Raw genomic sequence first — 14,445 nt, 5'->3', positions numbered from 1 at the left:
CAACTGGGGGGGCTCCTGGGGAGAGTCCTTTCTAGGTCCCTTTCAGTGCCCCCTTCTTCCCTAAATACTTTTTCAGCTTCTTGGCTGATGCGGGTTCTTTCTTCCGTTGTGAACAACGAGTGCAAAAGCTGCTGACAATCATCCCAAGTTGGTTGATGGGTCCTGAAAACAGTCTCAAGCAAAGAAATTAACCCCTGAGGTTTCTCTGAAAATGGCGGGGTCTGATGTTTCCAGTTATAAATGTCACTAGTAGAAAAAGGAATATAAATCATTCGGGACGGTGCATGTGATCCTTCATCTAGTGGGGGCAACACCTCCCTAAGAGGTAACATTGGGGCACCTCCGGCAAAGGAAGGTTGAGCATAAGGAGTTCCCCCCCGGGTGTGGGGAGGACTCTGGACATTCTCGGGCACAGTTGAATCTGGCTCCCTGGGCTTCTGATAAGGAATAGGATAATTTACAGGGTCTGCTATATCCTCAGTAACATCAGAAAGGACCGGATACGATTTAGGAGGCTCTTTTTCAGGTGCAGGTGGAGCGGAGGGAGGGCGAGGCTTAATGTCCGCAGCGCTCACACAAATAGCTCTCTTGACCTTCTGATTTGCTTTTATGCACCTCTTAATGTACCTAGGTTTGTCTGTAGCTATATCTATCCAAACATCTATATACACATATTGGTCTGGGTGAGGTACCTGATATATAATGGCTCTTACTGCAAAAACTATGGGCAGATCAAAGGTTCCTTCAGATGGCCATCCAACCTTAAGAGATGGCCACTCTATTTGGCTTAAGGTCCGGAGAGTTTCTCGATCGGGTGGAGGTCCCCCATAACCCTGAGCTCTCTTCTGAAAATCAGAGAAGTTACTTAAAATGCAATCAAGAGGGGATTTAAGAGTAGATTCTTGCTGTCCCATCTCGAGGTGCTTGTTCTTCTCAGCCAGGTATGCTTCTAGTCCTACAAAGACAACACACAGGATTCCCCACCCTATAAGCAGGGTAATCCAAATAGATGAGCGCTGATCACACTGTACTGGCAAACAAATTAACACTAAACACAGCAATGCAGCAAATCCCAGGAGGGCAATACACAAAATTCCCACACAGTTATTCAGGCTAAACAGACAACCAGACAGCAGCGCGGCGCAGCGCGAGTGAGCTCACTACTTTGAAACGATCGATCGATTTCAGACAGAAACAGAAACCTCGGCCGGCAGCGTCCTGCCCTTTGGCCCGAGTGTCTGGGCGGGTCACTGACAGCGTCCTGTCTGCCACCACAGACTGTAAGAGCTCCGGAGCCAGAATACAAAACCAAGAAATTCTACAACAAAATACTCACCAGCTTAAACAGCTGTTCCGCCTGTCTCCAGTCAAGATACCCGTAATGGGCAATCCTGGGCGCGCCCCCATAAAATGTAGCACTCGCCGGGTAAAACAGACACTGGAGATGCTTGGAGAGTTTAAGACAAATCTTTATGGCCAAAAGAATTAGAGAACAAAACAAAGGAAAATAAACCTGCGCAGGGGTGGACTCTAGTGGAAGTAATAAGAGCCACACCGAGCGCCTACAGTCTAGGGGTTTTTATAGCGTAGCAAGCAAGCAGTTCATACAGAAGCAAAGTTGGCATTTAGCAATTGGCTCCCCTAAATTAAATTCTAGTCACGTGCCTTAGTAACTAGTCATACAGTTGAAAGCCCCAGCTGGAAATATCCCTATCTATCCCCTAGGATGTGGTTACATTTACTGTCTTAGGAGTTCTTTGTGACTTCTTTATCTCAAGGACTCCTTAGCTCCTAACCATCCTGGGAGTCTAGTGACTTCTCTATCTCAAGGACTCTTCAGCTCCTAGCCATCCTGGGAGTCTGGGCTCACCTGTTTACTGGACTAGTTCCTTTGAAGTTATTTCTAAAGCCTATTAATATATTTTATAGCTTTTATTCGAATGTCACATCTTACAGCTCTGGAGGCCAGAAGTCAAAGTCACGGTGTCATGGGGCCATGCTTCCTCTGTAACCTGCAGGGGAGGGTCCCTCCTTGCCTCTTCCAGCCTCCAGTGGTCCCATTACCTTGGTGTCCCTGGCTTGTGGCTGCATCATTCCAGTCTCTGCATCTGCCATCAAATGGAGTTCTCCCCATGTGTCCACACCCAAATCTCCCTCTTCCTCAAAGGATATCAGTCATTGGAATTGCGCCTACCCCAGGGACTTCATCATACTTTGAACACATCCGCGAAGAACCTATTTCCAAATAAGGTCACATTTGCAGGTACCAGGGACTTGAACAAATCTTTTGAAAGGACACAATCCAACCACAATGGGCACATGACTTTAAAAGGCCCTGCCACCTCAGTCCCACGTGTTGCTACCTGCGCACGGCCACACCTTCCCCTGGACTCTTGAGGTGGTGGTGGTGGTACCCTTCCCTCCTGCCATGATAACTGAGCACCTTCTTCTTGGTATACTTTCTGAAGTGGGGATTTTTTTCTCTTGCATCTTCGTTCCACAAGGTAGGAATATTAGTTAGAATACTGATTCTGCTTTTGTAACATAAACCAAAATAACAGTGGCTTAAAGGAGGTTGGAGCTAGTTTCCTTTTCTTATAGAATCTGAGGTGGCAGGTGTCCAGAAAGGTTGGGAGACCGTGCCCCATGGAATTGCCCAGGACCCAGACTCTGTCCACTTCTAGAGTAAAAGCTGGATCACCCCTTCATCCATGTCCCAGCCAGTGGGAAGTAGGAAAGGGGAGTAGAACACATCCTTTCCTTTTCAAAAATCATTCAGAAGCTGCCCTCATCATTCCTACTTCTACTGACTCCTACTTCATCACATGACCATGGCTAGCTGCAAGGGAGTCTGAGAAATACAGCTCTCATTCTCAGAGACCACAGTCTCGGGGAGCACATCTTAGGGAGCAGCTGACAGTCTGTGATAGAAGAAATGTGATTTTAGAGAAACAGTGTTATTAATCTCTTGTAATAGCAAAAAGTTATGTCCATACAATAAAGAGTATAAGAGAGCATAGGATTAGAAAAATCAGATTGTCCAGGAGACTTTGTCCAGTTTTAAGCAGTCATAGGGTCATGATTCAGGCTTCATCTCAGGAAGGTATGTGTTGGGTCGTTCCACAGCCAGCTGGTTTTCAATGACGTAACACATCCTGTAGTTCTCCAGAACACGGGCCTGGAAGTACGCCTTGTCTTTCTCCTGCCAGGTGTCGGACTCGATGTATACATTGAAAGGGTCGTGGGAGTGCTCCAGCTTCTTGGAGCGGATGTAACTCAGCATGATGCCCAGGGTGAAGAAGCCGAAGAAGCCAAGCACCATGAGAATGTAGAGAGCCTCCATCTCCCCGTGACCGCCCCCAGGGGACTTGCGGGCCAGGCTGGACGTATGGTTGCCCTGAGGAATCATCTCCTGCCACAGGGTGGTGTGGAGGGGCATCACAGCCGTGGTGTTAGGCAGGATCATCCTGGACCTCAAGGTTCCACTGTGGGAAAGTGAACTTCCTGGGCAAACTCTCTAAAAGAAAAGTGCAACCTGAAATCAAAAAGTGTGTCCTGGCCAAAACCCACACATCACACACATAAATGCACATAATGTTCATGGTCTCAGGTGAGAGGTCGCCTTAACACAGCCCTCAGGTCATGCCATGTGGCCCCCTTGGGTCTGCACCATGGCCTCACTTGATCAATCGATAAATCAATTCCCTTTTCACCAGTCCCACCCCCTACCTGCACAGGCAACCAACAGAATGAACTGCTTTAGTATACACATTGTATTATGTGGGTTTCAGTCCATGTGCTAAGGACCAAAATGAGTCCATCCCCCCAATTTATATGTTAAAGCCCTTACCCCAAATTGACGGTACCTGGAGACAGGGTCTTCAGGAGGTGATTAAGGTTAAATGAGGTCCTAAGGGTGGGCCCTAATCCATTAGGACTGTGGCCTTCTAAGAGGAGAAGAGAGACCTATCTATCCATCCCACGTGAGGATACCTTGAGGAGGTGGCTATCAGCACACCAGGAAGAAAGCCCTTATCAGAAACCAGACCCCACCAGAAACTTGATCTTTGCTTTCCAAGCCTCCAAAACTGTGAGAAGAATAAATGCCTGTCGTTGAAGTCCCCCAGCCTCTGGTATTTTTTCGCGGCAGCCTGAGCAGATGAGCATGTCCGGTACATTGTATAGGGATGCACATCTCCCCTCACACCGCAGCTTCCCAGCCCACTCATGTTCTACGTGCACCTGCACTCCTTTCTTCCCCCTGCTGGGCAGTACCTGTGGCATGTGCCCATGCTTCCCTGTGCCCGTCCCCCAGCGCTGGACACTGCTGTGCCACTAACTCCTCGAGCAAGGGGGTGACACACAGCCTCCTATGGGCCCAGGCAAATCACATGTTTCCCACAGCTGGTGCCTGGTGGTTGACTAGACCGGTCAGACTGGGCACGTGATTCTACCAGGGAACATCATGTGAGTGGGGAAGCTGTCCCATCACACGGTAGCCTGGGAACAGCCTGCGGATTTCATGGTGTGCTCCCGCCAAGGGGCTGTGTCCCAGCTCATGCCATGCTCGCCCCTCTCTGCCCTCCCCACACCGCTGGATGGCTCCGTTTCCCTGTCACTTTAATCTGGATGTCACTGTGCCTGAATACCCATGGCATAGGCCTTGGAACTGAAAGAGTTGTCTCCAGGAATTCTGACTGGGGTTTTGTTCTCAGAAAAATCCTCACCTGGGTGCCCCTGCCATCACTGATAAGCTAATGCAGGTTTTAGTAATTTTTGTTTGTTTGAGAAAATGCTGGTCTCTATCCCCAGTGCCTACTGAGAAACAAGATCCCCAGGGCCAAGGTGATGAGCCCACACTCCGAACTCAACCCAGAGGGGCCACCATGAGCTGGTCAGGCACAAGTGGTCTGACTTCCCAGGACCTGAGAAGCACACCCCTGGGCGGCCGTTGGGGCTAAGGGTAAATGAAAGGGAGATTTGGGAGCATTGTTTCTGGCAGATATGCTGAGGGAAGAGAAATTCCCATACATTGGGGGGGGGGGTGCTCAGCCCTTCACAGCTCAGATGGGGCTGTGACATCACACAGTGTCTTGTCTAATACAAATGTCAACCTCAGAAACCTCTGGAGTTACTTCTTTGTACAACTGGCTTAATTTTCAAACGCTGACTGAACACATTGCCAGGTGAAGACGTGCAGCCATCCCTGGGCGCTCCTCTACCCCCCCCCCAAGGTGGTGCTGCCCCCCAGAATGTATTGTCAGCCCTCCTCTCTTCTCACTCCAGCCTCTCCCTGGTCACTCATGTGGCCGTGACCCCAGGCACCCTTCAAGCACCAGAGTAGTGTGCCCAGTGACCTTCCAAGGACTCATTTACCTTTCGCCATCCCAGGCTCCTCAGAGCCAGCTCCTGACCCGTTCTGGTAGACAAAGCCTGCTCCATGCCTCTGTGAGCCGTGTGGTCACCCACAAATCAGAATCGCACTCACTGCAAAGCCAGTCACATCCATCCCGGCCTTCCTTGGCCTCCCCACCTTTAGGAAGAAGTGTCCCATTTTCAATATAGCTTCTGAGTCTGTGCCCAGAGATCTGTCAGGGACAAAGCTGCAGGGAACTCCTAGACAAAGCCAACAGGTTGCCCCATTCTAACCAGGGGTAGGCAGGAATCGCTGGGTAATAATTGTTTTTTCTTAAAAGCTTAGACCCAGAGCTGCTGGTCTGTTAGAAATCATTCAAGATACAAGGCTCTGGGCAGCTGAGCTTTCCAAACATGATGTCCAACATTTTCTTTTTAAATGACTAGAAACCACGTAAGCACACATAGAACCCTGCCCAGAAAACAGACAGGCCTTGAGCTGATAATATAATTTTCCCCCCAAAACCCAGAGTGACCACAATTGGCAAGCATTCCTGCAAGCAGCTAATGTAAGAGCTTCATCACCACGAGAGACCAGAATTAGGGCAGGCAACTGCCCAAGGTGAGTTGTTGTAGAATCCACGTCAAGTTCCGAGGAACCGCAGTTGACTCGTGTTGGTGAGTTCACCAAGAAGACCTGTCACTTAAAACCTGACAGACTTTTCTATGGCCAGAGGAGGCAATCAGAAACATCTACTTGAAAACTTGCCAGACCATTTCGATAAAATACAACACAATTTTATGTTTAAGACTCTCAACAAAATGGGTATAGAAGGAAAATATCTCAACATGATAAAGGCCATATATGATAAACCATCAGCTAACATCATATTAAATGGCACTAAACTGAAGGCTTTCCCCCTTAAATCAGGAACAAGACAGGGTTGCCCACTCTCTCCACTCTTATTTAACGTGGTGCTAGAGGTTCTAGCCAGAGCAATCAGACAAGACAAAGAAATAAAAGGCATCCATATCGGAAAAGAAGTAAAGGTATCACTTTTTGCAGATGATATGATCCTATACATCGAAAACCCCAAAGAATCCACAAAAAGACTACTAAAAACAATAAGCCAATACAGTAAGGTCGCAGGATACAAAATTAACATACACAAATCAATAGCCTTTCTATATGCCAACAATGAAACAATTGAGAACGAACTCAAAAGAATAATCCCCTTCACGATTGCAACAAAAAAAATAAAATACTTAGGAATAAACATAACAAAGAATGGAAGGACTTATATAATGAAAACTATAAACCATTGTTAAGGGAAATCGAAAAAGATATAATGAGATGGAAGAATATATTAATACCTTGTTCTTGGTTAGGAAGAATAAATATAATCAAGATGGCCATATTACCCAAAGCAATATACAAATTTAATGCAATTCCCATCAACATTCCAATGACATTTTTTAAAGAAATGGAGCAAAAAAATCATCAGATTTATATGGAACTATAAAAAACCCCGAATAGCCAAAGCAATCCTAAAGAAAAAAATGAAGCTGGGGGCATTACAATACCTGACTTCAAACTATATTATAGGGCCACGACAATCAAAACAGCATGGTATTGGCAGAAAAATAGACACTCAGACCAATGGAACAGAATAGAAAACCCGGAAATAAAACCACACATATATAGTCAAAGAATTTTTGATAAAGGGGCCAACAACACACAATGGAGAAAAGAAAGCCTCTTCAATAAATGGTACTGGGAAAACTGGAAAGCCACATGCAAAAGAATGAAACTGGACTACAGTCTATCCCCTTGTACTAAAATTAACTCAAAATGGATCAAAGATCTAAACATAAGACCTGAAACAATTAAGTACATAGAAGAAGACATAGGTACTAAACTCATGGACCTGGGTTTTAAAGAGCATTTTATGAATTTGACTCCAATGGCAAGAGAAGTGAAGGCAAAAATTAATGAATGGGACTACATCAGACTAAGAAGTTTTTGCTCAGCAAGAGAAACTGACAACAAAATAAACAGACAGCCAACTAAATGGGAAATGATATTTTCAAACAACAGCTCAGATAAGGGCCTAATATACAAAATATACAAAGAAGTCATAAAACTCAACAACAAACAAACAAACAATCCAATAAAAAATGGGAAGAGGACATGAACAGACACTTCTCCCAGGAAGAAATACAAATGGCCAACAGATATATGAAAAGATGCTCATCTTCTTTAGTTATTAGAGAAATGCAAATCAAAACTGCAATGAGATACCACCTCACACCTGTTAGATTAGCTATTATTAACAAGACAGGTAATAGCAAATGTTGGAGAGGCTGTGGAGAAAAAGGAACCCTCATCCACTGTTGGTGGGAATGTAAAGTAGTACAACCATTATGGAAGAAAGTATGGTGGTTCCTCAAAAAACTGCAAATAGAACTACCTTATGACCCAGCAATCCCTCTACTGGGTATATACCCCAAAAACTCAGAAACATTTGATACATAAAGACACATGCAGCCCCATGTTCATTGCAGCATTGTTCACAGTGACCAGGACATGGAAACAACCAAAAAGCCCGTCAATAGATGACTGGATAAAGAAGATGTGGCACATATACACTATGGAATACTACTCAGCCGTAAGAAATGATGACATCGGATCATTTACAGCAAAATGGTGGGATCTTGATAACATTATACGAAGTGAAATAAGTAAATCAGAAAAAAACAGGAACTGCATTATTCCATACGTAGGTGGGACATAAAAGTGAAACTAAGAGACATTGATAAGAGTGTGGTGGTTACGGGGGGGGGGGGGGGGAGGAGGGAGAGGGAGAGGTAAAGGGGGAGGGGGAGGGGCACAAAGAAACTAGATAGAAGGTGACAGAGGACAATCTGACTTTGGGTGATGGGTATGCAACATAAGTGAACGACAAGATAACCTGGAGTTGTTATCTTTGAATATATGTATCCTGATTTATTGATGTCGCCCCATTAAAAATAAAATTATTAAAAAAAAACAACTTGCCAGACCAGACATTCTCAGCCTCTAAGTCAATCTGCTCAACCTTTAGCATGCTTTAGACCAGCGGTTTTCAACCACTGGTCTGCGAAAGAGTTAACCACCCTGATGTCGAATGAAGATTATAGTCTATAATCATTGTGTTGAAAGCCACTGCGTTAGACTCACCTTGTAAAAAGGCGGGCTGCTGGCTCCACCTCCGGAGTTTCTGACCCGGAGAGGGCAGGACCTGAGAAGTTGCATTTCTAACAAGTTCCCAGGTGCTGCTAATTCTGCTGGTCCGGGATCTTCCTTGGTGACTTATTAGAATCACCTGGAAAACTTTCAAAACTTTTGAAGCCTGGATCCCACCTCCAAAGACTGTGCTGTGCTTGCTCAGCGTTTCTGTCTGGCACTGGCACTGTGAAAAGCTGCCTAGGTGAGCACCGCGGGGCTCGGTGTGGGCCCTGAGGAAATTGAACAATCGGGCTTTTGAGTGGCGGGTTACTGGGAAAATTTTTTATAAGAAGAGAAACACGATCTCATAGCACAATTTTCCAATCTCATTTGTGTTTCACATTTTGTCTTTCGGGTTTACATGTCCCTGGTGTGATCTGAAGAGAAATTGTGGAGAGAAATTCTCAAGCCTTCCCAGTAACCTCAGCTGTGCCCGTCCTAACTCACATTAACATCTTATGTTATGAAGAGCCTGTCAGAGCTTTACATTGGACCAGAAAACTCAAAAGTTAATAAACTGCCTTTCAAATAACAACTCCAAAATGTTAAAAAAAAAATCTGTATCTTACTTTTTACTCTTAATGTATTGGATTGCTTTGCTAAATGCCCTCTGTGCCCCCCAAGGCCCGTATACTGGGTCACATGGTGTTTTTGTGCAATGAATCTCAAAATGAGTGTGCCCGCATCCTCTAATGGTCAGCGTAGTTTTCATGACACAGACCCCAAGTCTGCATGTCAGCTGGGGGTGTAGGCCCTGTTCCCCAAGTTCACGTCCATTATAATGACAGCACACTGCCCAATGGCCACTGTTCTAGACTTGGACTCAAAGGAACCCGAAGAGCTGATGTAACAATCTCAACATACAGAAAACTGGGCTCCACAGATGTGAATTGACTCACCCAAGGTCTTGTCTTTTATCAAAAATACATCTAAAATTGGCCCTGGCCGGTTGGCTCAGCGGTAGAGCGTTGGCCTGGCGTGCGGGGGACCCGGGTTCGATTCCCGGCCAGGGCACATAGGAGAAGCGCCCATTTGCTTCTCCACCCCCACCCTCTCCTTCCTCTCTGTCTCTCTCTTCCCCTCCCGCAGCCAAGGCTCCATTGGAGCAAAGATGGCCCGGGCGCTGGGGATGGCTCCTTGGCCTCTGCCCCAGGTGCTAGAGTGGCTCTGGTTGCGGCAGAGCGACGCCCCGGAGGGGCAGAGCATCGCCCCCTGGTGGGCAGAGCGTCGCCCCTGCTGGGCGTGCCGGGTGGATCCCGGTCCGGGCGCATGCAGGAGTCTGTCTGACTGTCTCTCCCCATTTCCAGCTCCAGAAAAATACGAAAAGAGAAAAAAAAAATACATCTAAAATTTAAAGATTTGGAAGAGAAGAGGCAGTTCTCATGTCATTGCACAGAGAAAACAAATTCTTCACGTAGGCTCAAAGGACTGAGGAACAGCTACTTGTATCGAGTCAAACTGAATCTATTCAGATGGGGACCAGCATTCTAACCAAAATGTGCCATCAGGGGACCCCTCCCTCATCTAGGAAACCCACACTTTTTTACACCTTGCAAAGTGAACAGAAGGCTGGGGGGGAGCAGGAGCAGCAGGAACCCGGGGCTCCAACTCCAAACACAACCAGTGTGATACTCAGACTGCTGCACATTCTAGCTCAGACCCAGAGCTGCTGGAAATCGCTGGGAACTCAGGGCTCCAGGCTGCTGTACTGCTGAGCTGACAGCTGCAAATGGAGACCAGCTGACGTCCACCACCCGGGCTCCGTAAGGCCCCGACTGTGCAGGTGTAGAGGCTGTGGGTGACATCAGGCTGCCCCAGCACACCCCAGTCTTCTGCATTTCTCCCACCTGTTCCAGCTTTGTGTCCATCAGCACTGATAGCATCCTGGAAGCTGTTAGGACACATTTCCCAGCACTGCCAGTTTTCATTCTTTCCTAAATGCTTTCTGGTCGGGCCAGGCTTTTGTAGCTGACTCCAAGCTCTGTTCTGAGAGGGGCAGATCCGGGGCTGAGTAGGAAAGGGGGATATGTCAGTCTCAGAGCTCAGGGATCTGAGCTCTGGCCTGGCTTAGTCCTGGATGCACCACATGCTCCCATGGGCCTGTGTACTTATCTAGGTAGAATGGGGATAACATTCCTATTATTCTTAGCAGCATTCCCTAAGCATTTTCTAGAAAGCATAAGGTCTTGAAAACAGCATGATTTGTTTCAGGAAGCAGACTCAAGTAAAACGAATATGGGTAAACCTGATTCAGGTGAACATGATCTCACTGAATCAAGAATTCTATAAGCCAGTTTTCCTTAGAAGTAGTTAGCAACAGTTTGCATCATAGTCTCAACAGTACTCCCACGTTGTGGAGGCATGCTTGCCTCTTGCAGAAAGGGAGCCAACAGGAGCCCCCCCCCCCCAGTCCCTCTCAGGGAGTTGGCTGGCTTTGTCTGGTCTCCTCGCGCAACCCCTCCTGGGAGGCAGCCAGTCGTTAAGGTGGCCAGGGTCCCAAGGAATCAGGGTGAAACCTCCTCACAAATCTCAAAAGGGCTTTCTGCCACCTCCCCACCCCAGGCATGGCGTGTGGCTCTTAGATCTGGTCACAGGACCAGGAGCTTCCTGGACCTCTTCGTGGTGGTGCAGAGGGGGCTTCAGGTGTGAAGGATGAGAATGAGAACCAATGAGTTGGTGAGAGGCACTCAGTGAGAGTCACCATGGGAAACAGGGTGGGCATACTGGCGTGGAGAATGGGCAATAGTAAAGATTCCCAGGCCCTGGGGGGGTACAGCTAACCTCACACAGAAGGAAGGCAGACAGAATCTCACCTCCAGAAAATTAAACTAATTTGGGGAGCCTTTGTTTCTCATCTGAAAATGGATACTAACGCAATCTACCCTAACTACAGCACAGGGTTTTGTGAAGCTCCTCACCCACCCCCAACTTTCCAGTCTCTCTGCAAGGAAGGCGTGACCACCATATTTGCTCGTCAAAATTCCACTGGTCCTCCAAAAGTTTGTTCCTATGCCAACCTGTGGGTGAGCCCCCATCCTGATGTCCCCAACCCTCTCCAACCCCTCATAACACCCTGTCTATCAGCTAGTATTCTAACTTGGGTTGTGATAATTTGTTGACCTGTCTGGGCATTTCCTTCCAGGAGCTCAGCAAGGTCTGAGACTTGCTCACCTTGGTCCCACTCCCACACTCACAATGTTGCAATATGGGTTTGCCCAATTAAATGAGAAGGCAAAGTATCAGGTCCAAGACAACAGCAATGTGAGAACACATAATAGGTAAAGTATAACACACTCTGGAAAGACATTGGGGGTGGGGACCAAGTGATAACCTCTATCAAAATAGCATGTTTTCATATAAAATAAAACTATTTTTACTTATTTATTTTATTCATATTATTTGCTTTGTATAGAAAATGTATATGGTTAATATCATTATATATGTACCTGCAATCCACCTTACTCCTAAAACAGTTTAAGACAGTCGGTAATTGTTAATGAGACAGCATAATTTTCATTCTCGTACCCCACTCCTGAGAAAAAAGGTCCTGCTTGCCTTTTTTCAGAGTACTTATCACCTGCTAAGATAATATAGTTTTCTTATTCATTACTTTCATTGTTTATTGTTTGTCTCCTCCATGGAAAACATAAGTTATTGAGGGCAGGGACATTTGCCAGTGTTGTTGTTCCCCATTGTAGCCAAAGGCTAGAACAGTGTTTGGCTTATGGTAGGAGCACAATAAATATTCATAGGACGCAGCCATGCATGCATGAATGCACGGACAAATCAATGTTCTATTCAGCTCCCAGAACTCCCCAAACACCCAGAATGTGTCTCCCCAGTTCTACCTGCCAACACTTGGGATGACGGGCACAAGTCCCTCCAATGTCTTCAGAGTGTTCTTTAGTTCCAAAACAGTTCCTTTTCTAATAGCCTGTCAAAAAGCATGACATACTTGAATATTCTGGAAACTCAGAAAGCCTTCCTGAGGCCCATTTCCCCAGCTCACCTCTGCTGAGCCATAATGATATATATGGCTCTGGTGACTTGCTCATCACACATGAATTAGAGCAGCTGTGTGACCACACAGGGTTCCCCCCACCCTGACCACACATGACAGCGTGGTTCCTAACAAGGCCCTTCACTCATGGAGCTGGAAGTTCCGACCTAACTGACAGAGTTCACACATAGCAGTCTGGGACATGGGGGGGGGGTGGCAAGGCAGTAGGAGGGGTTCTCACTGCTGCGCAGCCAACTTCTACAAGTTGCACGTTGTCCCCAATTACTGTAATCAAGATCAGATACCAATAAGGCTCTCCATGTCCCATGCTTTTTCCCTAGGACGATGCCAAGACCTCAGAACCTTCCAGGTCAAAAATAAAAATAAAAATAAATTTTGAGGCCTGTGTCTATTGCCTGAGCTGGAAGTCTTTGAAACCAGGTGGGGACTGGGACAGTGGGCAGTTTTAGTATCCTTTGGATGCTTTTAGGTATTTTTCAAATTTTCTGCGAGAACGCCTTCATTTCACAATAATGGGAAAGTGCTGCCGTCACTTGGTGGTGAGATGAGTCTCTTTTGGCATTCTGTGAGTGGAGAGGACAGAGGGCATGGAGGTTGCAATTTCCCACGACAGGATCGCCTGGCCTCCTACCTGGGGGTGCCCAGTGCGCGTCTGAGCCTGGGGCTCAGGCAGGGTCCCTGGAGTCTCACTTAGGGTCGCCCGACGGGGGCACCCGCGCGGGCGAGGAACCCTCGACTTACCGGGTCTGGGGCGCCGAGAGAGCCGGTGTGCAGCGGGGTCCGTGCGGGTGGAGCGCAGGGCACCGACAACCCAGCGCCAGGCTGCGCCGTCTGCGGCCAAGTGCGCGGTGCGGGCCAGGCGGGGCTTCCCCAGCCAGCGGGCGCCCCGCCCCGTCCCCGCGCGTCCCAGGTGACCCCAGGCCAGCCTCGACCCCGGCCCTTCACTCTCCCACCCCGGCATACTGCGTCCTGGCCAAGCGCTTTGGATCACGGCCCTCCGGGCCGGCACAAAGTCCGTTTTACAACAGCCAGTCAGCCAGACCGACCTACCTACCTACCTTCGTTCAGGTGTTTGAAGTTGGCAGGCAAGAAGCTGCTGTTGCTAAGAGAAAGGCCAACCGACCGGGTGACCCCGCCCTCGGCCAAGCGCCGGACAAACCCCTGCGGACAGCTCCAAACAATAGCTTCAAGTGAGCTCAAAACCCCAGCTGTGGTCACGCCTCGCGCTTTGCTGATCACCTTCCGAGCGAGCAAGCAGGTGTCGGCTCTGAGCTGGGCTGCTCTGAGCTAGGCTGCCCGCAGCTGTAGACGAGGCTGGGGGGCCCCAGCATGTAGGGACCCAGGCCTTGGCACCTACACTCCAAAAGGCTTGGGGCCCCGGCCACTGCCTTTCCGATTCAGAAGGACAAACCGCCCAAGAGCCTTGGTGACCTCGGGTAAATTCCACAGCAGGTGCCCACCAGCTTAGGAAGTGAGAGTGAGACGGGGGTCCCATGAAAGCACTGATAATGAGGTGCGGGCAGGTAGCCTGGGAAGGTTCTGCCCTAGAACAAAAAGACTTTCTAGCACTCCACTGTCTTCCCTGGCCCTTCACTTCTCCTCAGATCCGGAGAGGTCCATCAAGTGTGGTGCCCCTGGACTCTGTGCCCCCTGTGTGGGTGCTAGTACCCACCCACACGTTGTGGGGAGTCTTACAACGTCCATGGTCCTGCTGTGTAATTGTCCCATGTGAAATCCTTTCTGTGGAGAGGCTCTGAACTGTGGAAAAGCTTGACATATAGAAAAGTGCTTCACAGTTTTA

General features: G+C 47.9%; 1 protein-coding gene across 5 annotated transcripts; it reads right to left on the bottom strand.

Moving 5' to 3' along the window:
* Nucleotides 1–1,954: 1,954 nt before the first annotated feature.
* KCNE1 (potassium voltage-gated channel subfamily E regulatory subunit 1) lies at nucleotides 1,955–13,834 on the bottom strand. 5 transcript variants are annotated; one of them, XM_066254967.1, is made up of 3 exons: nucleotides 13,703–13,834; nucleotides 12,472–12,557; nucleotides 1,955–3,517 (listed from the first exon to the last, which is right to left on the bottom strand). In XM_066254967.1, exon 3 carries the CDS (start codon nucleotides 3,464–3,466, stop codon nucleotides 3,077–3,079), a length of 390 nt encoding a protein of 129 aa, XP_066111064.1. In that variant the 5' UTR covers nucleotides 3,467–3,517; nucleotides 12,472–12,557; nucleotides 13,703–13,834; the 3' UTR covers nucleotides 1,955–3,076. The 5 variants fall into 5 exon arrangements, with proteins under 5 accessions (XP_066111064.1, XP_066111063.1, XP_066111066.1 ...); XM_066254966.1 differs by lacking the exon at nucleotides 13,703–13,834 and adding an exon at nucleotides 13,386–13,689; XM_066254969.1 differs by lacking the exon at nucleotides 12,472–12,557 and having other exon boundaries at nucleotides 13,703–13,809.
* Nucleotides 13,835–14,445: the final 611 nt, after the last annotated feature.

This window comes from Saccopteryx bilineata, chromosome 2 (assembly GCF_036850765.1).
Source record: "Saccopteryx bilineata isolate mSacBil1 chromosome 2, mSacBil1_pri_phased_curated, whole genome shotgun sequence".
Classification (NCBI taxonomy): Eukaryota; Metazoa; Chordata; class Mammalia; order Chiroptera; family Emballonuridae; genus Saccopteryx; species Saccopteryx bilineata.
Note: the sequence above shows the minus strand (reverse complement) of the source record. Positions and strands in the feature narration are given on the sequence as shown.